The sequence below is a fragment of the Chiloscyllium punctatum genome, chromosome 29, assembly GCF_047496795.1.
Source record: "Chiloscyllium punctatum isolate Juve2018m chromosome 29, sChiPun1.3, whole genome shotgun sequence".
In the NCBI taxonomy this organism is placed as follows: Eukaryota; Metazoa; Chordata; class Chondrichthyes; order Orectolobiformes; family Hemiscylliidae; genus Chiloscyllium; species Chiloscyllium punctatum.
The window spans coordinates 67424720-67446909 of NC_092767.1; the positions used below are offsets into that span (position 1 = coordinate 67424720).

Here is a 22190-nt window from a genome sequence, read left to right on the forward strand (position 1 = left end):
TGTTTAATATCTTCAAGGCAGAGATTGATAAATTCTTGATCTCGCAAGGAATTAAGGGCTATAGGGAATTGAAATGCCCATCAGTCATGATTAAATGGCAGAGTGGACTCGATGGACCAAATGGCCTTACTTCCACTCCTACGTCTTATGGATTTATATTCAAGGAAGAAATAGATTTTAAAGGCATCAAGAAGTACAGGGAGAAAGCAGGACTATAGCTTTGCGACAGAGAATCAGTATGATCACATTCAGTGGCCTAAACCTGCTCCTCGTTTGTGTGATACCACTGTACGGAGGGTTCATATAAAGAATAGATGATTTTACATATAGGAGTAAAGCATATGGCCCCTTGAGGATACTCTGCCATTTGACAAGATCAAATAGTGCCTGAGAACTGACTGACCTCAACTCTACTTTCCTGACTACCTTCCATAACCTTAGATTAATGACTGACAAGACATTCAAGCTAATTTGACCTTTTAAAATACGCAACAACCCTGTCTCAACCAGTCACTGTGGAACAGATTTCCACAGATATTGGCAGAATGATTGAAGACTTCAGCTATGTGCAAATAGTAGAAAACCTTTGTCTTAGGGGTAAGAAGTGGGGATTCAGAGGTTTTCAAAATAATGAAGAGATTGTGTTCAATGGCAGAATGTTTGTTAAGCAAGAACATACATTTAAAGGTAATTGTAGGAAGAACCAAAGCCAAAATTTGTTTTTAAATATAGTGATTTGTGATGGCCTCAACTACTTAAAAGTATGGGAACAAATATTTTCAGGAGGAAAATCATGAGGAAACAGCAAGGGAGTGGGAGTAATTTGCTTTTAAAGAACTGGCACGGGTACGATGGGCTGAATGGCCTAACTCTCTGTTTCTTTATCCTAAAATATACCAGAGGAGAGTGAATGGTATAATTACCTACCATGTGTGTGAAAATATAGAAAGCTTAGTCAGGACAGGGGTTTGTCTTGTACCTGATTAAGGATTATGCTCTAACCTGGACTCACCATGCTCAGGTTCATGTGCGATGTTTGTTCTGGCACACTACCAGGATTCACATTTGGCAAGCAGAGTAGTGCAGTCAGAGTCTGCATCAATCATATTACCAGCAACATGACCTGAGCTCAGGAACTAAATTGTTATAATTTATCTTCAAAATGAAAAGCAGAACCTTTCAGCAGTGCAGTGTTTATAGAAAAGTGACATAAAATTGGACAGCTTTTTAAAAAACAAAAAAGAGAGGAAGAGTTGTCACTCACCCCCTGGGGTACTTGTCCAACTCATTCAGTACAGTGTGGTCACAATACTCGAAGACCAGATGTAGTTTGCGCTTCCGTCTGAATACCTCCAACAAGTTAACCAGGTTCACATGCTTGAGTTGCTATTAAGACAAACAGGCAGTAGCAGAAGAGCTCCAAGACCAGTTACAGCTTAAAATCAGACATATTAATGTCACCTTTGAAATAAAAACAGAAACTACAGGAGTGTACAGGTTACTCAGCATCTGCGTAGGAAACCCCCTCATCATACAGTGCATTATCACTTGCCTTTCCTTTGATTTGATTCTGGTGATTACTATGTCTTCACCCACACACAGGATTATAGGTCCCTGCTCCAGAGCACAATAGTTAAGTCCCAGTGCAATACCAGTGAAGGAGTTGCTTTAGTGTTAGAGGTTTAAATCTTTGAGACAAGATATTAAATGGAAATGACATCAAGCAGTTCCAATGGCAGTAAAAGATCTCAGGTATTATTTGAAGAGAAGCTGGAAATTCCCCTGTTCTTTCTGAAATTAGTTCCTCAGATCACTAAACTGATTACATATCTAACCTGCAGTGAGATTTTGCTCTGCAGAAAATTTATCACTACTAAATTTGCCTAGAGAAATGATACTTCAAATGCACTTCAAAAATAACTTCTTGCCCACAGAAGTGTTTTGGTAGAAATCTGGAGCATGTGGAGCACTTGAAAGATCAATAGTGACTGTGTTCCCTTCTCTTCCATTTTGACCACAATATTGGAGCAATTAAATAAAATAAATGATTTGTTATCAAAGAAAGGGGCATCTGAAGTATCGTAGTTTAATGGTAAATGTTACAATTAATACTTCAGAGACTCAGACTAATTCTTTGGTGATAGGATTCAAATCCAACATAGCATTGAATTAATGAATATGGAATAAAATGCTGGTTTCACTTGAGCATGAAACTCCCAGCCTGTCATTAAAAATTCACCTCTTTTACTAATCTCCATCAGGGAGATATCTTCAGCCTTCAAGCTAGCTCTAAATGGCCATCAATCATCAATATCAGTCTTTGTTGTCATGCTGGAATTTTATATTTAAAAGTCAAAATATTGTTGCAGATAACTTTCAACTAATTTGACATGATTGAATGAATCCAAGTTGAAATGGAGTCAAAAACTCATTAAATTGTCACCTTTATGGGACACCACTAAATGGTAAATAAGCACTCCTTTTATGCATGGGTTACAGTAAAAGTCAACAGGTCAGTGTTCCTCTCAAGTGATCTCAAGTCTTAGAAACTTTAAGGTATTAGTCAGGGTATTGAATATCTTCTCTGTCCTGTAACCTAGCAGCAAAGTCACTGAACACCATAGTCTCTACTGGCTCAACAGTGCTGCACAAAATGAGACAGGTGAAACTGTTGAAGACACACTTACTTCATAATGAATACCTGGTAGACTTTCAGATTTATTAGGCTGCTACTGTTAAGGGAGGTCTTAGTATAAAATTATGCATCTGCAGTGAAGACTGCATCTTGAGTGGTGTACCCTACCGAGGAAATACATTGCAGAACACATCATTCAGCACCTAAGAGTCAGATGAGGGTCATTAGCCCGATGCTGATGATTGGAAAAGGTAGCCCAGCGGTTGCCATCCTGAAACTAGTAATCTATTAAGATATAAGTTCAATTTACACTACAGCAATTCAGGGAAAGCACCACTGCTAATTAGACTGGTCTATATCTGATTCCACTCCTACACAATAGCTGATTCATAATGCTCTCAGCTAACTGAAAATATGCTGTAGGATTGCCAGTCTGACCTGTACTTCATAAAAGAACAACGATTTGTAATGGAGCTTGATGAAATGATTAAGTAGAATATTCTAAGGGAGATTTGATATTGCAGTAATGTTAGAATTAAACCTTTGTTAAGCAGGATAGAAAAATATTTAAACTGTATTATCTTATAATGGCTACAAAATAAGTCACAGCAATAACACTCTTGCCTGTGAGTCAGAAGGTTGTGGGTTTAAGTCCCATTCCCGATACTTAACTAGCCCTTGTTACATTGCTGTTCTTAGGAGCTCACTGTGACAGTACAACAGCGACCATTATTTCAAAAGTTACTAATGGGCTACTTCAGATGTCTGGAGGTTGTGATAGGTGCTGCATAAATTCAAGTTCCTCCTTTAATTAATGCCACATTGTAAAGCTGCACAGCAATTCTAATGCACTGGCTACTGCACTTTAAAACTGACTCTTGCAGTCTTCTTAATGTTTGAGTGAAGCCATGACCTCACAGAGAATGTACTTTAATATCAGATACGCAGTAGGGACCAATTCATAAGGTTGAGGGAATAATAAGCATGAATAGAGTTTCAAGGACATCAGCTAATCATGCAGAAGAAAATTATCTTTTTAATTAAAATTTGTGTAGAATGGGAGGAGCAAATAATGAAGCAGTGCTGAGGGATGCAGTACGGATTCATGAGTGAAGTGACAATGGAATGCAACAGTACAGAAATGCATGATAACAAAAATTAGGGAGGTTTACTTATTTCATAGCTCAATGGAAAAGGTAATGAGGAGGCTTACAGTTTGTTGATAGAGCTATTGATAAGGTCTAGGTTCCTTGTCAATCTTTCCTCATAGGAGAATTTTAAAACTTCTGATGTTATCTATCAAAAAGCAGGGATATATTAGATTCTAAGAGGATTGCATTGAAAATTTGGATTTGAAAGGTTTGATAATCTTAATATTGGACTCAAAAGAGAGAATACATTTAATCCCAGTCATCAGATGTGATTATAAATTACAAGATCACCTTTATACCGAATAAACTTGTGACCGCTTGACTTTAATGTTTTAAGAATCTTTCTAATTATAAGGGATAGATAGAATATCTAATCATAAACATTTCCTTTAACAATAAAATATATAGTAGGGAACTCTAGAGGGTGGTCTGTGTTAAAAGAAAAATATGTGTTAAATGATATTTAATGAAACTGGAACAGAGAGGGTCATAACAGCTTTATAAAGGCCATGATTTGGAGCAGCTGGTGTAGGACTGGGGTATGCAAAGTTAAATTTTTAACTTTGTACATCCCAATGTGATTTTTAACTTTATAAAGGCCGAATTGCAATCATTCCCATTGTCAGCAATTTTGATTAAATTAGTGAAACTTTGTCAACTCTTACATTGAGGAAATCCTTTGCAGAGAATATATGTCAAAACTAACCCTGAAAGCCACAGGGAACAGTAATCCATTATAAAAAATTTGAGATCTGAACTAGATGTTCTGCATGAGCGGTCTTTCGAGACTTTTCATTACTTACATTTTTGTTAAAATCAACATATTCAGATGCTACTATACACCTGTGAAGCAAGTGGGATTTGAACCTGGGCCTCCCTTTTGAGTCCAATATTAAGATTAGATTAGATTACAGTGTGGAAACAGGCCCTTCGGCCCAACAAGTCCACACCGACCCGCCGAAGTGCAACCCACCCATACCCTGACATTTACCCCTTACCTAACACTACGGGCAATTTAGCATGGCCAATTCACCTGACCTGCATATCTTTGGACTGTGGGAAGAAACCGGAGCACCCGGAGGAAACCCACGCAGACACGGGGAGAACGTGCAAACTCCACACAGTCAGTCGCCCGAGGCTGGAATTGAACCCGGGTCTCTGGCGCTGTGAGGCAGAGGGACACTAGTAGGGACACTACTACTGCACTATTATAGCAAGGAGTTTGCCTTTATTGCTCATTATATAGTTATCCAAAGGAGAGGCCTGGGTGCTACAAGAACACAACTCCCGAGCCTTCTTGTGGCACAGTTGTAATTTCTTACCCCTGGACCAGGAGGCCCTGGTTCAAGTCCCACCTGTTCCAGAGGTGTGTAAAAACATCGCTGAACAGGTTGATTAGAAAAATAGTTTTATTTAAAAAAAGAATACAACCCCTCCATTGTACATAATGAATACTGTGACTTGGCTCATTTTTGACACCTTTAAGTCTTCTGGAAAGTCCTATGCAAGAGATAGAACTAAACGTAAACAAACTTTGGTTTATTTCACATAACGTTTGTCACTGCTCAAAATTCAGTTTTTGTTAATTGAAAAATATTGTCTTTCACTCCTTGTAATATGGAAAATAAAGTCAAGAAGCTCGCCTCACTTTATTCACCAGTACCAATGCCTAGTTAATACTAGCAAAGGAAATGTAAATCTGCTGCCTCTCAGCTTTGACTCAGCCATTGAGTGGGTAACAGGCAGTTACCCACTTTTACACATGTCAGTTCTAGGCAATGAGCCAGTAATTCCAGGTCAGTACTGAGGGAGTACTGCACAGTCAGAAATGCTGTCTTTCAGATTAGACATAAAAGTCTTCCCTCTTTTGTAGATGTAAAAGATCCCATGGAATTAAACTGAACACATGTTTATCCCTCAACCAATATTGCTGAAACAGGTTCTCTGGTTATCTTATTGCTGTTTTTGGAACCTTGCTGTGTAGAAATTGATTGCCATGTTTCTTGCATTACAACAGCAACTGCTGTACACCTAAAGCACTTAATTTGGCGATAAAGCGCTTTTGTTTGTCTTGAGATCATGATAGGCATTAAAGTAAATGTCTTTCTCTCTATAAAATTTGAACTTGAGGAGACTGCCTTTACCAGCTAGAGAAGAGATCGTTTCACCCTTTACTTACCTAGTGGTTCATCCTCCATCAGCCTAAAGTGCCACCTTAGCTATTAAGAGACTCCAGGCCAATCCCAGAGTGTGGTGAAATTAACATAACACAGGTCCTGACTGGTTAAGCACAACATGTGCCTTACCTGTGGCCCTTAAGTGAACCAGTTGGTTTGTATTGCTTAAAGAAAAATCTGGCAGTTTGCATGGCCATCTTCTAAAGTTAACCAAGTTTATCAAATTCAGTTTCACAACTTGTCATTGTGCAACTTAGATCACAATGTCGAGGTCCACAATCATAAGTACGTGGCTATTGTTCCACCCATCAATGTTCCTCCGCTGAAAGCAGCACAGGATAAGTTTAGAACCCACAACTGTTTCTTGCTTTCTATTTTTTCCAGAATAAATATTTACCCATTTGCTTTTAGAAGCATTACTAAAGATTTTTCAAAGCTACTGATCTAGTGAGAAAAATAATTTCCACTTATATAATGCCTAACATGAACATAAGACAAATTAAAGCATTCTGCATCCAATGAAATACTTCTGAAGTATAGGAATATTTTCTAATCAACCAGCTCAGACATTTTATTACACACCTTTAGAGGCAGTCCAACCTGAGCCTGGGCCTTCTGACTCAGAGGCAGGTACACTGCCATTATTTCACAATACCCTCTTTTGTAAAAGAAGGCAAAGCAACAGATCCAGGGCTCTTATTAAGAGAGTGAAGCCACAAGACACATTAAAAAAAATCTTTAGTATACAACATTTTGCATACACAACTTAACACCCAGAATGAATGTGGTAAATATACGCAAAAGACTGAACATCCAACAGTGTACATCTGTGGTCAATACAGATCCTGCAGATTTTCTCCCTCCTACACATTAGTGACAGTTGATCATTATAGAGTCATAGAGATGTACAGCATGTAAACAGACCCTTCGGTCCAACCCATCCATGCTGACCAGATATCCCATCCCAATCTAGTCCCACCTGCCAGCACCTGGACCATATCCCTCCAAACCCTTCCTATTCATATACCCATCCAAATACCTCTTAAGTGTTGCAATTGTACCAGCCTCCACCACATCCTCTGGCAGCTCATTCCATACACGTACCACCCTCTGTGTGATAAAGTTGCCCCTTAGGGCTCTTTTATATCTTTCCCCTCTCACCCTAAACCTTTGCCCTCTAGTTCTGGACTCCCCCCACCCCAGGGAAAATACTTTGTCTATTTATCCTATCTATGCCCCTCATAATTTTGTAAACCTCTATAAGGTCACCCCTCAGCCTCCGACATGCCAGGGAAAACAGCCCCAGCCTGTTCAGCCTCTCCCTTATAGCTCAAATCCTCCAACCCTGGCAACATCCTAGTAAATCTTTTCTGAACCCTTACAAGTTTCACAACATCTTTCAGATAGGAATGAGACCAGAATTGCATGTAATATTTCAACAGTGGCCTAACCAAAGTCCTGCACAGCTGCAACATGACCTCCCAACACCTATACTCAATACTTTGATAAATAAAAGAAAGCATACCAAACGCCGCCTTCACTATCCTATCTACCTGTGACTCCACTTTCAAGGAGCTATGAACCTGCACTCCAAGGTCTCTTTGTTCACCAACACCCCCTGGGACATTACCATTAGTTGTAGAAGTCCTGCTAAGATTTGCTTTCCCAACATGCAGCACCTCGCATTTATCTAAATTAAACTCCATCTGCCACTTCCTCAGCCCATTGGCCCATCTGATCAACATTCTGATGTAATCTGAGGTAACCTTCTTCACTGTCCACAACACCCAATTTTGGTGTCATCTGCAACCTTACTAACTGTACCTCTTCTGCTCGCATCCAAATCATTTATGTAAATGACAAAAAGTAATCCTTGTGGCACTCCACTGGTCACAGGCCTCCTGTCTGAAAAACAACCCTCCACCACCACCCTCTGTCTTCTACCTTTGAGCCAGTTCTGTATCCAAATGGCTAGTTCTCCCTGTATTCCATGAGATCTAACCTTGCTAACCAGTCTCCCACGGGGAACCTTGTTGAACGCCTTACTGAAGTCCATATAGATCACATCTACTGCTCTGCCCTCGTCAATCCACTTTGTTACTTCTTCTAAAAACTCAATCGAGTTTATGAGACATGATTTTACATGCACAAAGCCATGTTGACTATCCCTAATCAGTCCTTGCCTTTCCAAATACATGTACATCCTGTCCTTCAGGTTTCCCTCCAACAATGTGCCCACCACCGACGTCAGGCTCACTGATCTATAGTTCCCTGGCTTGTCCTTACCACCCTCTTAAACAGTAGCACCACTTTAGCCGACCTCCAGTCTTCTGGCACCTCACCTGTGGCTATCGATGATCCAAACATCTCAGCAAGAGGCCCAGCAATCACTTCTCTAGCTTCCCACAGAGTTCTAGGGTACACCTGATCAGTTCCTGGGGACTTAGCCACCTTTATGCATTTCAAGACATCCAGTACTTCCTCCTCTGTAATATGGACATTTTGCAAGGTGTCACCATCTATTTCCCTACATTCTATATCTTCCATATCCTTTACCACAGTAAATACTGATGCAAAATACTCATTTAGTATCTCCCCATTTTCTGCGGCTCCATACAAAGGCCACCTTACTGATTTTTGAGGGGCCCTATTTTCTGCTAGTTACCCAGACTTCACAGGAGATAGAATTCTTCATTTTTGATGATCTGGTTGTAAAACTCAACAAATGATCGGTCATGGATCGCTTCAACAACTCTTCATTCTGATCAATCATCCTCCTTGGTTTGCGCTCCACTACAATTTGCACTCGGTACTCATTCACAAACATAATTCCAGCTCTTGCACAGCTAACTTCACTGAGCATGTCCTGCCCCTGGATCTCCCCAATCCCTGTCCTCTACTCGTGCTCAGTTGTATCCATCAAATATTGCTTAAGCTTTTCAACCTCCAGTCATTCACCTACATTGATACATTAATGCTCTGAGACTTCTTCCAAGCCACTCACAGCTTCCTCCAACACATAGCAAGCAATCTTTCCACTTTCTCAGCTCCCAGAATGTAAATGCCCACACTTAGCTGGCAACTAATTACAAAACATCCCTCAGGTCTAACAGTATAATGTTATCCAGATGCACTTGACTACTCACTGGAGCCAGTCCTGATGGAGCTTTTGCTTGAAACGTCGACTCTCCTGCTCCTCGAATGCTGCCTGTCCAGCTGTGCTTTTCCAGCACCACACTTTTTGACTCCTCACTGGCGCCCCCTTTACATACTTGCATAATTTAGCTCCCTTCCCAGGAGTCATGCGTTAACTCTACTGCTTTCACGAATTCTGCTTCTCTCCCCCTTTCATGACCTCACTCACTTTCTCCATTATCTGTAACATTTGAACTCTGTTCAGTGACCCTTGAACATTCTTCAGTTTTCCATTAAAAACCTTGCAAAAAGCTCCTTTTCTATTTTTGGGCAGAACTGCATTTGCTAACATTTTTAGACAATAAAATGAGGTACTTCAGAGTATGACGGAACCTTAATCCGCTGGGCTGAGGAATGGCAGAAGAAGTTTAATTTCGGTAAATGTGAGGTGTTGCATTAGTAGACCTAACCAAGGTAGGACATATACACTTAATGGTAGGGCTGTCGGGAGTGTTGCTGATGAAGTGACCGAGGAGTGCAGGTGCACATTTCCTTGGAAGTGAGTTGCAGGCAGACAGGGTGGTAAAGGTGGCATTTGGCTTGCTTGTCTTTATTTTGGTTAGTGCATTGAGTATAGGAGTTGGGATGTCATGTTACGGCTGTATAGGACATTGTTTAGGACACTTATAATACTGCATACAATTCTGGTCATCCTTTAGTAGAAAGAATGCTGTTAAACTTGAGAGGGTGCAGAAAAGATTTAAGGATGTTACCAGAACTAGAGGGTTTGAGTTAGAGAGAGAGACTGAATAGACTGTGGAATTTTCCCCCAGAGTATCAGAGACCGAGGGGTGACCTTATTGAAGTTTATAAAATCCACGAGGGGCACAGAGAGGTTTTTTTCCCCAGGGTAGGGGAGCCCAAAACTAGAGGGTTTAGGTTTAAAGTGAGAGGGGAAAAGATTTAAAAGGAACCCTAGAGGTAACTTTTTCACGTAGAACATGGTCTGTATTTGGAACAAGACATCAGAGAAAGTGGTGGAAACGGGTACAATTATAATATTTAAAAGGTACCTGGATGGGTATATGAATAGGAAGGATTTAGAGGGGGGATATGGGCCAAATGCTGGCAAATAGGACTGGGTCAGGTTGGGATGACTGGTCGGCACAGAAAACTTGGATTGAAAGGTCTGTTTCCATGCTATGGGATTCTATTTTTGCAAACAAGTGTATGCTGAAGGTTACACGCTCAGATTGCCCAAAATGAATTTTGTCACAAACGGCTGAGTGATAATCATTAACTAGGATACCAGAGTGAACTTCTTTGTTCTTTGAATGGTGCTGTGTGTTTTCTTTTCACAGTCACCTGATTTGTTTTTGCTGGGGTGGTGGAGTGTGAAAATAAGGACTCAGCGTAAATTTGCATTCAAAAATGACTATCAGTAGTGCAACATTTTCTAAAAAAAAACCTTTGCAGACTCAACATTGTATTGGGATTTCAATCTATGGATCTGTATTCAGGCAGCATTACAATTAAGTATATCATAGTGCTGCAGTATGCCACACAAACTTCCAGCTCCAGACTGGCCCCAATATAATGCTGCGGTGTGCGGCACCCTTTGAAAAGGTACCCTGATGCTAAGGCTGCTGCATGTAGTGATCCTGTTCTGTGCATCAAAGTATCTGAGCAATTTGGATAGAGTAGAATTAACACTCAAAGGATCTGCTCTGCCACTGATTACTTAATCCCATAACCTGACCCTACACATACAACTACTAAGTATCATTAACACACTACCTCTTCACTAGATTTTGCTCAAGACAATTGATCCAGATACTCACAGCTCCCCCACCCCCGCCCCACTCCACTCAGAGATAGCAACCTCTCTCTTACCCATATTTTGTGCCATCTGTCTGTAATGGATACCAGTGGCTAACAACATCCCATTTTAATGACTTCTTGCTAAACAAGATGCATTACTACTGTGCTGGTGGTTTTTTTGTGGTTAAGCAGGGAGCTGTGACAGATTATGATCCTCTCGGCTCACAGCTGTTATGTAAAAAAGAAACAATTAATGGAATGCCAACTCAACCATGTAGTTCATTTTACAAAATACAATTTCCTTCCCATCACCTTCCTGCCCAACTTCTCCTATCCTGAAGCTGCTGGTTCTTCCTGGCAGCTTCCACAAATAGCCATTTTCATGTAGGAGCCAAAACAATATGTCAATGGACTGGTCACCTGTCTGTCATATCATAAAGGACTCGACCTATTCTCACCCAAGTGCCAATTTGGCACATATTCAAGCTGAAGTCAAAGCCTATTGGATGAAAGCAAAAACCCTGCTTATTTGTCCTACCTACAGAAGGGGGAGGTGGTGGTGTGGTGTTAATGTCACTGAACTAGTAATCCAGAATCCCCGGCTAATATTGAAGGGATATTGCCACTATCATTTGTAGATAGTGAATTTGAATTCCAAAAAGAAAAACATTTGAATAAAAAGTTATTCTAATGGTGGTGATCATTTGTTGTAAAATCTCATCTCGTTCACTAATGCCTTTTAGGCAAGAATATCGGACTCTCAACACCCCATTTCTGAACCCTGCTTGACTCTGGTCTCAGAACATTTGTCTGGGAGGGTTGAGAAAACAACCTGGAATCTCCCTGAACTGTGCGCTTCAGTCACGTTAGTAGGATGATCATAAACTCATATTCTCTCACACTCCACATTACTGCTAACAATAGGACGGAGACTCTGAATTACTTGGGAGCCTGCTTTGCAGCCTTTGCTCATTGCTGGGGTCCATGATGCATGATCGGAAGCCCATAATCTAACCATCAATCACTCCAGCCTGAGAGGATGCCCTACTCTGGTTCATTTAGTGCTTTTCCACTAGTGAGATTAAAGCATTTGCATGCAGGAGTCCATCTCAGGATGAGAAAACTAGGAGGAAGGTGGAAGTGGCCATTTTGACAACCTAACTCATTGCAGTCTGCAATTATGTTGAATGAGTCTGGGGCTCAATCCAACCATCAGTCACACAGTGTGAACAACAATCTAGGGATCAACCTTAAATGTGACAATTTCAGGTTGGTATATGTTGTCCTGTAGTTAACGTTGAACTTAAATTCAAAAGATCGTAAGAAAAAAAAGTAGGGTATTTGCCCAATCAAGCATGCTCTGCCATAAGATCATAGTTAAAAATCACACAACACCAGGTTATAGTCTAATAGGTTTATTTGGAAGCACTAGCTTTCAGAGCGCTGCTCCTTCATCAGGTGATTGTGGAGTATAAAATCGTAAGATGCAGAATTTATAGCAAAGGTTTACTGTGTGACGTAACTGAAATTATATATTTAAAAAGACCTGGATTGTTTGTTATGCCTGTCATCTTTTAGAATGACCATGTTTATTACAGTTCTTTCATATGTAAATCCCAGAACTTTTTTATAGTTACATTCTCAACTGAAGTTTAACAAGAGGTGCCATGTCAGCTCAGATAATGCTTTAATGGTGTGAGGTGCCCTGTGTGAGGCTGTCTGTGCCCCAATGATCAGACTGATCTATTTCTAAAGAAGGGATTTACAGAATCTTACATGAATTCATGCAATGTTTGAGCAAAATAAAATGTAATTCTGCAAGTACAAATTCACCCCACAAACTTATTTGTGTGTGCGCACGTGGGGGCTGGGGTGGGCTGCAGGTTAACATGAGGCTGCATGTTAACCTCTCTTAAGGTTAACATGAAGACTCAGTTGGCCATTAGGAAGCAAATGCAATGTTAGCATTCATTTCAAGAGGGAATATGACTCTGGTCAGGCCACTTTTGAAATATTATGAGCAGTATTGGATCCTGTATGTAAGGAAGGTTGTGTTGGCCTTGGGGGATCTAGAGTAGGTTTATAAGAATGATCCTGGGGATGAAGGGCTTGTCATATGAGGAGCGTTGAGGGGTCTGGGTCAGTACTCGAAGTTTAGAAGGATGATGGGAGGGATCTCACTGAAAACTTACAGAATCTTGAGAGGCCTGGATAGAGTGGATGCGGAGAAGATGTTTCGCTAGGTGGAGAGACTAGAACTTAGGGCACAGCCTCAGAGTGAAGGCAAAACTCTTCAGAACTGAGAGGAGGAGGAATTTCTTCAGCCCAAAGTGTGGTGAATTTGTGGATCTCATTGCCAAAGAAGGCAATGGAGACAAAGTGTCTTTAAGATAGATGAGTAGTTCTTGATTTGTAAAGGGATCAAAGGTTACAGGGAGAAGGCAGGAGAGGAGGGGTTGAGAAGCATATCAGTCATGATAGAATGGTGGAACAGATTTGATGGGCTGAATGCACTAATCCTGTTCCTACATTTTATTGTCTTACAGTTTATAAGTTCCGAACATTTTCCTGATGGCAGATGTTAAACTAACTGATCCTCAGTTTCCTCCTTTCTATTTTTTTAAAAGAGTAAAGGTGTTATATTTGCCTTCTTCCAATCTAACGGGATGGCCCCTTTAATCAACGGAGTTTTGGAAAATTAATACCTATACACTAACTACCTAAGTAGTCACCTCTCAAGAACCTGGGATGAGGCCCATCAAGACCTTTTATGTTAAATAACAATTTTCTAACGAGCAGTATGAAGTAATCAATTATTAGCTCTCTAGTGTTGTATGCAGTATGCAGAGCCTGATGTATGCAGAGCCTCACACAACATCAATTATTAGCCCTAACATCACCACTGCAACAAGTCCCCAGTCTCCACCCATCTCTTTTTTTGTCCAGTCTTTCTCAAACATTTATCTTTAGTTCTGATGAAAACTGTTATCTGAGGAATTAACTGAAGCTGAATAAACTTTTGTAAACCACTTTGGACTCAAAACTATTAAATATGAGTGTGTTCTCATTGAAAATTTGCAACTAGGAATAGTAGAGGAACAGTGTGTTCTGGACACCAGAATACAAAGGGAGAGGAACCTATGCTTCAGTTGTACAAAGCTCTGGTCAGAGCTCATCTAGAGTACTGTTTTCAGTGCTGGGCACAGAGAAGGATAAATTAGATTTGAATGAGATGCAGTCCAGTTATGCATCAGCTATAAAAGCCCTTGTTAGACCACACCTACAGCATACTGAGCAGTTCTGGGTGTCATATCGTAGGAAGGATTTACTTACCTGGGCTGGAGTGTAGCGTAGTGACAGATTTCAGTATTCAACGTCTCTGGTAGGTTTCAGTTTTAGATCACACAGATCTATTTGGAAACCTACTTTCAGTAGACATTGACCAATTGTATACGGTACTTTAATAACCAGAGTTTGTTACCAAATCATTTTCTTTGCAGTATTCACAGCCCACTTCCTCACTTCAACTCATTCTTTAATTGTGTTTCTGAAATCTTATCCATCTTGGTCTTTGTTTTTCATTTTTACTAATGTTTCTCAGGATTTGGGCACTGACAAGGCTGGCAATTATGGCATCCGTAGTTGCCCCCATGAGATTTGAGAATAGCCTCCTGCAGTGGTCATCCCACATTGCTGTTAGCCAGAGAATTCAGAATATTGACACAATGACAACAAATGAACAGTGAAATATATAGTATCCAAACAAGACTAGTGTACAACCTGGAGGGGATTGGTGTTGATACTGTTCAAACACCATTCTTACTCTGGTTCTTAATGGTTGAAGTTGGAGGGACGAGAAGTAATTTTGTCAAGCTTTTGCAATCTTTAGGTTATACAGTATCCAGAGGCTAGAGGAAATTGATACTGGAGTTCAGTGGCAGTGAAGCAGACCAAGTCAAATAACTCACCTTCTCATAATTTCCATGATTCAATAACTCAAACTTGAGATCTCCTCTCCTTTCTCTCCTCTCTACTCAGGTAACCTAGTGTGTGGGTGAGGTGGAGTGGCGGGGAGGGGAGGGATGATAAATGCAGATGAGAAAAGAGATTCTACCAAAACCTCTTATGTTGCCATGGCATGAATGTGCCACCCTCAAATGGCATGCCAATAGTAACAAAAAGTTTAAAACAACAAATCGAATGTCTGGCACTTAGGTCATGTCAGAATTGTTTGCCAATGCTTGGGTAATTGGGAAGTCCAACCATACAATGTACAGATACATCAGGGCTGTCCGTCCCTATGGATACAATTATAAATGCACAAACTGATGTATGCAGAGCCTCACACAGCATCAAACAGCAACACATTGATACAAGAAACAATGATTGAGGATTTACCTAAATACTATTAGTCACTTCACTTGTACAGTAGTCTCAGAACAAAGAAGACTGTGTATCATGTAGATACCTCACACTGGGGAGGAAACTTGAGAAGGGCTGATCGATAGGTTGCGTTTAGAGATTTGTGTCACAAGAGTATGTCAAATTTGATATTCAGAACCCTTTTCCAAAATCACTAACTTTTGGTTATCTAATGAGGAAGGTACTTTTTAACTTCATACTGGGATGTGGGCATAGGTGGCTAGGCTAGAATTTATTGCCCTTCCCTAATTGCCCTCAAGGTGAACTGCTGTACTGACATGGTATATGGAGGATATCTCAGGACTTTGACCCAGTGACAGTGAAGGAGTCAGGATCGACTGTGGCTTTTTTTGGGAGAGTGGCAATTTTTTGCAGATTGACATCTTCCCATTTACCTGATGATCTTGTCCTTCTAGGTGGTAGTGGCCACGTGCTTGGAAAGTACAATTGAAGGGGCCTTGGTAAGTTGTTGCATTTTATCTTAGAAATGACACATGCTGCCACTTCCATAAGTGGTGGAGGGAGTGATTGATGAAGGGTTAGCCAGGGTGCCAATCAAACAGACTACTTTGCTTGCATGGTGTCAAGCTTCTTGAGTGTTGTTGGAGATAGGACTCACCCAGGCAATTGGAGAGTCTTTCATCACATTCCTGACTTGTGTGATGTAGATAAAGTACAGGCCATGAGGAGCAAGGTTGAGAGTTACTCAATTTGCAGCCTTTCACCTGCTCTTGTAGCAACAGTATATATATGCCTACTCCCCTTGAGTTTTTGTTCAGTGGTAAGATTCAGTGATAGTAATGTCATCGAATGACAATGGGTGACAGTTTGATTCTCTCTTATTTAAGATGGTAATTACCTGGTACTTATTTGGTACAAATATTACTTGCCACTTATTAGCCCATGTTTGAACGTTGTCTAGGTCTTGCTACATTTGAACACAAACTGCTCCAGTTATCGGAGGGGGCAAATTGGATACACAATTGGCTTGATGGTAGGAAGCAGAGGGTAATAGCGGAAGGATGCTTGTCAGACTGGAAGCCTGTCACTAGTGGAATGCCTCGGGGGTCAGTGATGGGTCCATTGCTTTTTGTTATCTATATCAATGATTTGGATGAAAATGTACAAGTTTGCAGATGACACCACATAGATAGCATTGTGAACAGTGAGGAAGGTTATCAGAAATTGTAGCAGAACCTCAGCTGGGGAAGCGGGCTGAGAAATGGCAATTGGAGTTTAATATAGAAAAGTGTGAGGTCTTGCATTTTGACAAGTCAAATCAAGGTAGGAGTTTCATGGTAAATGGTAGAGCCTTAAGGAGTGTAGGGACCTTCGAGTTCAGGTGCACAGTTCTCTGAAAGTGGAGTCACAGGTAGAAAGGGCAGTGAAGGTGACTTTTGGCACACTGGCCTTCATCAGTCAGGGCACTGAGTATAGAAGTTGGGAAGTTATGTTGTAGTTATACAGAACATTGGTGAAGCCACACTTGGAGTATTGTGTTCAGTTTTGGTCACTTTTCTATAGGGAGGATATTATTAAACTGGAAAGAGTGCAGAAGAAATTTACAAGGATGTTGCCAGGACTCAAGGGTCTGAGTTATATGGAGAGGTTGGACAAGCTGGGACCTTTTTCTTTAGAGCATAGGAGACTGAGGGGGGATCTTCTAGAAATGTATAAGATCATGAGAGGCATGGATAGGGCGAATACACTATCTCTTTTCCAGAGTCTGGGAATCAAGGATGAGAAGGCATCAGTTTAAGGTTAGAGGGGCAAGAATAAAAGGGAACCTGAGGGGCAACTATGTTTACACAGAGGTGGTACACATTTGGAATGAGCTGCCAGCGGAAGTGATTGAGGCGGGTACATTAACATTTAAATGGCATTTGGATAAATTCATAGATAGAAAAGATTTAGAAGAATATGGGCCAAATGCAGGGAAATGGGGCAGCGTTGATGGACATTTTGGTTGGGATGGACCAATTTGGGCCAAAGGGCCTGTCTCCGTGCTGTAGGACTCTATGACAAAGTCATTTGTCAAAGTGGCTACATGCACATACACAAATTGGCCCAGTGATGTCAGTTATTGGAGATAGATTCCTCTCATCCAGAACGAATTTGCGCCTGAACAGTTGACATCACCACAGTTGTGTATGCAGAAGTGGTCCTTCTGAAGATTACATTCTACATGTCCAAGGAAGTCAGACACTGAGAATCCAGGAGTGGTGGCACAGGCCATAAGACCAAAAGACACAGGAGCAGAAATTAGGCTATTCAGCCCATAGAGTCTGCTCCACCATTCAATCATGGCTGGTAAATTTCTCAATCCCATTCTCCCGCTTTTTCCGTGTTACCCCGATCCTTAAGAACCTATCTCAGTCTTAAATATACTCAATGACATAGCCTCCACAACTTCTGTGGCAATGAATTCCATAGATTCATCACTATCTGGCTGAAGAAATTCCTCCTTATCTCTGTTCTAAAAGGTCTTCCCCTTACTCTAAGGCTGTGCCCTCAGGTCCTAGTCTCGCCAACTAATGAAAACATCTTTTTAACATCCTCTTTATTCAGGCCATTCAGTATTCTGTATGTTTTAAATAGATCTCCCCTCATCCTTCTAAACTCCATCGAGTAAAGACCCAGAATCCTCAAATGTTCCTTCTATGTTAAGCTGTTCATTCCTCGGAACATTCTTGTGAACCTCCTCTGAACAAGCTCCAGGGCCAGTACATCCTTCCTGAGATATGGACCCCAAAACTGCACACAATACTCCAAATGTAGTCTGACCAGAGCCTTATAGAGCTTCAGAAGTACATCCCTGCTTTCATATTGAAAATCTCTTAAAATAAATGCCAACATTGCACATGCTTTCCTAACACTGACTCAACCTGCAAGTTTACTTTAAGAATAGAACCCCCAAGTCTTTTTGTACTTCAGACTTCTGAATTTTCTCATTTAATAAATAGTCCATACTTCTATTCTTCCTACCAAACTGCATAACCTCACACTTTCTCACATACTCCATCTGCCACTTCTTTGCCCAATCTCCTAACCTGTCCAAATTCTTCTGCAGCCCCCAAGCTTCCTCAATCTCACCTGTCCCTCTCCCTATCTTTGTATCATCTGCAAACCTAGCCAGAATGCCCTCAGCTCCTTCATCTAGATTGTTAATGTATAAAGTGAAAAGTTGTGGTCCCAACACAGAATTTTGCAAAACACCACTTGTCACCAGCTGCCATCCTGAGAAGGATCCTTTTATCCCCATTCTCTGCTTTTTGCCAGGCAGCTAAGCTTCTATCCATGCTAGCTCCTTGCATCTAACAGGGTAAAAACAAGGACTGCAGATGCTGGAAACCAGAGTCTAGATTTGTGGTGCTGAAAAAGCATAGGTCAGGCAGCATCAGGGGAGCAGGAAAATTGACGTTTCGGGCAAAAGCCCTTCATCTATTCCTAATGAAGGGCTTTTGCCCAAAAAGTCGATTTTCCTGCTCCTTGGATGCTGCCTGACCTGCTGTGCTTTTCCAGCACCACTCTAATCTAGACCCTTGCATCTAACACCATGGGCCCTTATCTTACTCAGTAGTCTCCTGAGTGACACCTTGTCAAAGGCATTCTAGAAGTCAAAGTAGGTAATATCCATTAGCTCTCCTTGGGCTAACCTGCTCGTTACGTCCTCAAAGAATTCTAGCAGATTTGTCAGTTATGACCTCCCCTTGGAAGTTGCACCACCTATGCAGCCCCTCTTGGCGGGTGAGAGCAAAGGATATCGTGGCTCCGAGCTAAATTTGGACTTGGGGGAAGTGCTGACAGTACCAAGGCATTTCTTCACACATCAATGAACGGCTGAGGCTTGCTCAATGGACTATCTTTCCATTTGAAGGCAGGTACACCCATCTCTTGGCAGTGATATAGCATTACCAGGTAGAGTTTCTGTGTCTGTGTGCATCTTGCACCAACTAGAGACAATGTTCCTATGATCCTTAAGATCAATTAAAGATAGACAGAGGAACCAAAACTAACAGCTAACCAGAGGTATCCAGGAGGAAGAGATGATAATGAGAGGAATGGGATGCACTGAGCAACTGCTTCTAAGAGGACAATGGGGAACTTAGGTTGGGATGAATGTGGCAGTGGTGGGTGTTGGGTTGCAATAATTCCCAACAGATCAAGAGTCACAGAATTACAAAAAAAATCTTAGCACAGAGGGAGACTTGCCTGAGGTGTCTGCACCAGCTCTTCAAATGAGCAATGAACCTACTGCCATTCCCCTACCTTCTCTCTGGTTCTAGTCCATTAAGTACCCGTAATTAAACATCCTTCAGGTAAAATGTACTCAAGTGACTATTTTCTACAGGACTGCACCAATGAATTCAATAAAACACCCTGGTGTGGGTTAAAGATTATCCAAGAAAGAATTCCATTAAGAAACCGATTATCTAAACCTGCAATTAAAAGTATAATATGAGTTTTGGGTCATTCCAAGGTCATGAAAGGTGCTTCATAAAGAAAAACATTCTTCCTCTCTGCCTTTCCAATCACAATTTCTGCTTAGTACCAACAATTAAACAATTCAACATTTTTGATATGATCAAGAGTCATCCATGGCTCAGGGGACAGCACCTTGCCCATGTCAGAAGGTTGTGGATCAGGTCTCACTTGGAGGCTTCCATGTAAAATCCAGGCAAGTACTCCCAGTCCACAATTGAAGGTGTGCTGCATTGTCAGAACTGCAGTCGCTCAGATGAGATCTTAAAACTAGGCCCTCTAAAGTAGACGTGGAAGATCCCACATTCTGGATTAGTGGTGCTGGAAGAGCACAGCAGTTCAGGCAGCATCCAAGTAGCTTCGAAATCGATGTTTTGGGCAAAAGCCCTTCATCAGGAATAAAGGCAGTGAGCCTGAAGCATGGAGAGATAAGCTAGAGGAGGGTGGGGGCGGGGAGAAAGTCTCTATGCTACTTTCTCCCCACCCCCACCCTCCTCTAGCTTATCTCTCCATGCTTCAGGCTCACTGCCTTTATTCCTGATGAAGGGCTTTTGCCCGAAACGGAAGGGCTTTTGCCCGAAACGTCGATTTCAAAGCTACTTGGATGCTGCCTAAACTGCTGTGCTCTTCCAGCACCACTAATCCAGAATCTGGTTTCCAGCATCTGCAGTCATTGTTTTTACCTTGTGGAAGATCCCACAGCACAATGCAAAGAGCAGCTGCCTAATAATGTCACTTTAAAAATGTCTCTTCATTGTCATATGGTCCCAGTTGACATTAATACTGAGCAAATCAGATCCAAGAGTGAAACTTGACTTGTTAGATCCTAAAATAAAAATAAAGTCCTGAGGAACTCAGCAGTTCTGACAGCATCCATAGTAGAGTTAAAGAAAAAAACCTTTAAACTATATTTCACTACTTAAAAAAAATGTATAAAGATTTAGTTACAGACATCAGAAAAGGATTCAAGCTCACACTACCCTTTTTAATCTTAGCTATATTCTTATAAATCTCCAAACCATAGTGAACAGTTACCACTGTTTTAGTAGTGAGGTTCCTTGCTCAGGTTCATACCTGCAACAGGTTCTCTGGTCAGTCACTTGATGTTTCTGGTTATTGTTTCTAGGTAGGAATCGACTTCTTTGTGTCTTTGCCAGAAGTGAGCATGTGTTGCTGCTCTGACGTAGGCAGCAACAAGAGAGGCCTTTAAATAGAAAGCACTTCAACTAATGGAAAGACTTACATTAGAACCATGTCTGACAAATGATTATAAATTAAGCAAGTAGCTCCTCAATTAGTTAGCACATAGTCCAGTTATTCTGAGCTATTTTCACAATCCTATCTTTAGTCTCAACTCATGAATCACTGCTGGGCTGTGCACAGGAGCATACAAGCTCTAAGACCAGTGTCCTTTCGGTTGGTAAAACAGGCAAATGAGATCTACTGATCCAACTCATGTTGTATACCTCAAAATGGGGCTGTTGTAGCCTAGCACGTTCATTTCCAAATCAAAGCAATTAGCATGGACTGTATCTGCTGTTTACACCAGTGGGGGAAGTTTAGTTGCAGACCAACTGGCACCAGGAGTTATGTACCAGATGAGTTTTGTCCAGCAACAAGTGGCCAGTCAGCATCACATGACACGAGTGAATTTTAAAAATTACTTTTTTAAAATCTGTTTTTTTCTTCCTAATTAGAGACGAGAAAAACTCCTGCTTCTCATTACTATTCATTGTCTTCCTACAACTTAACTGTAAAAACATTCAAGTCTAATTTCAGAGTGAAGCACACAAGGGATTGCACACAAAAAGAGAATCAGTCGTATTAAATGCAGTTTTCCTGCTGCCTGACCCGCTGTGCTTTTCCAGCACTACTCTAATCTAGACCTATTAAGATTAGATTAGATTACTTACAGTGTGGAAACAGGCCCTTCGGCCCAACAAGTCCACACCGTCCCGCCGAAGCGCAACCCACCCATACCCCTACATCTACCCCTTACCTAACACTACGGGCAATTTAGTATGGCCAATTCACCTGACCTGCACATCTTTGGACTGTGGGAGGAAACGGGAAGAACGTGCAAACTCCACACAGTCAGTCGCCTGAGGCGGGAATTGAACCCGGGTCTCTGGCGCTGTGAGGCAGCAGTGCTAACCATTGTGCCACTGTGCCGCCGTGCCGCCCACTAAAGTCAGTCCTATCAGATCAGTGGGACAGTTTCAAAGATATTTTACAATGCCTTGGCCAGTATTGATTACTGAGCCAATATAAATGATGTAGCAATACTATGGCTTTGTGAAATGTACTTTGTCCTTTTCTGGGGAGAGGTTTTGAGCCATAGGTAGCAAGCTGTCTCTTCCAAACCAA

The 22190-nt window shown here is 41.3% G+C and overlaps 1 protein-coding gene across 1 annotated transcript in view; it reads right to left on the reverse strand.

Moving 5' to 3' along the window:
• LOC140454495 (cyclin-dependent kinase-like 1) overlaps positions 1-22190 on the reverse strand; it is a 59993-nt gene that overhangs the window by 29316 nt on the left and 8487 nt on the right. The window contains exon 2 of the mRNA XM_072549293.1: positions 1265-1386. Within this exon, the coding sequence (XP_072405394.1) occupies positions 1265-1386 (122 nt within the window). The remainder of the gene's footprint in view (positions 1-1264; positions 1387-22190) is intronic.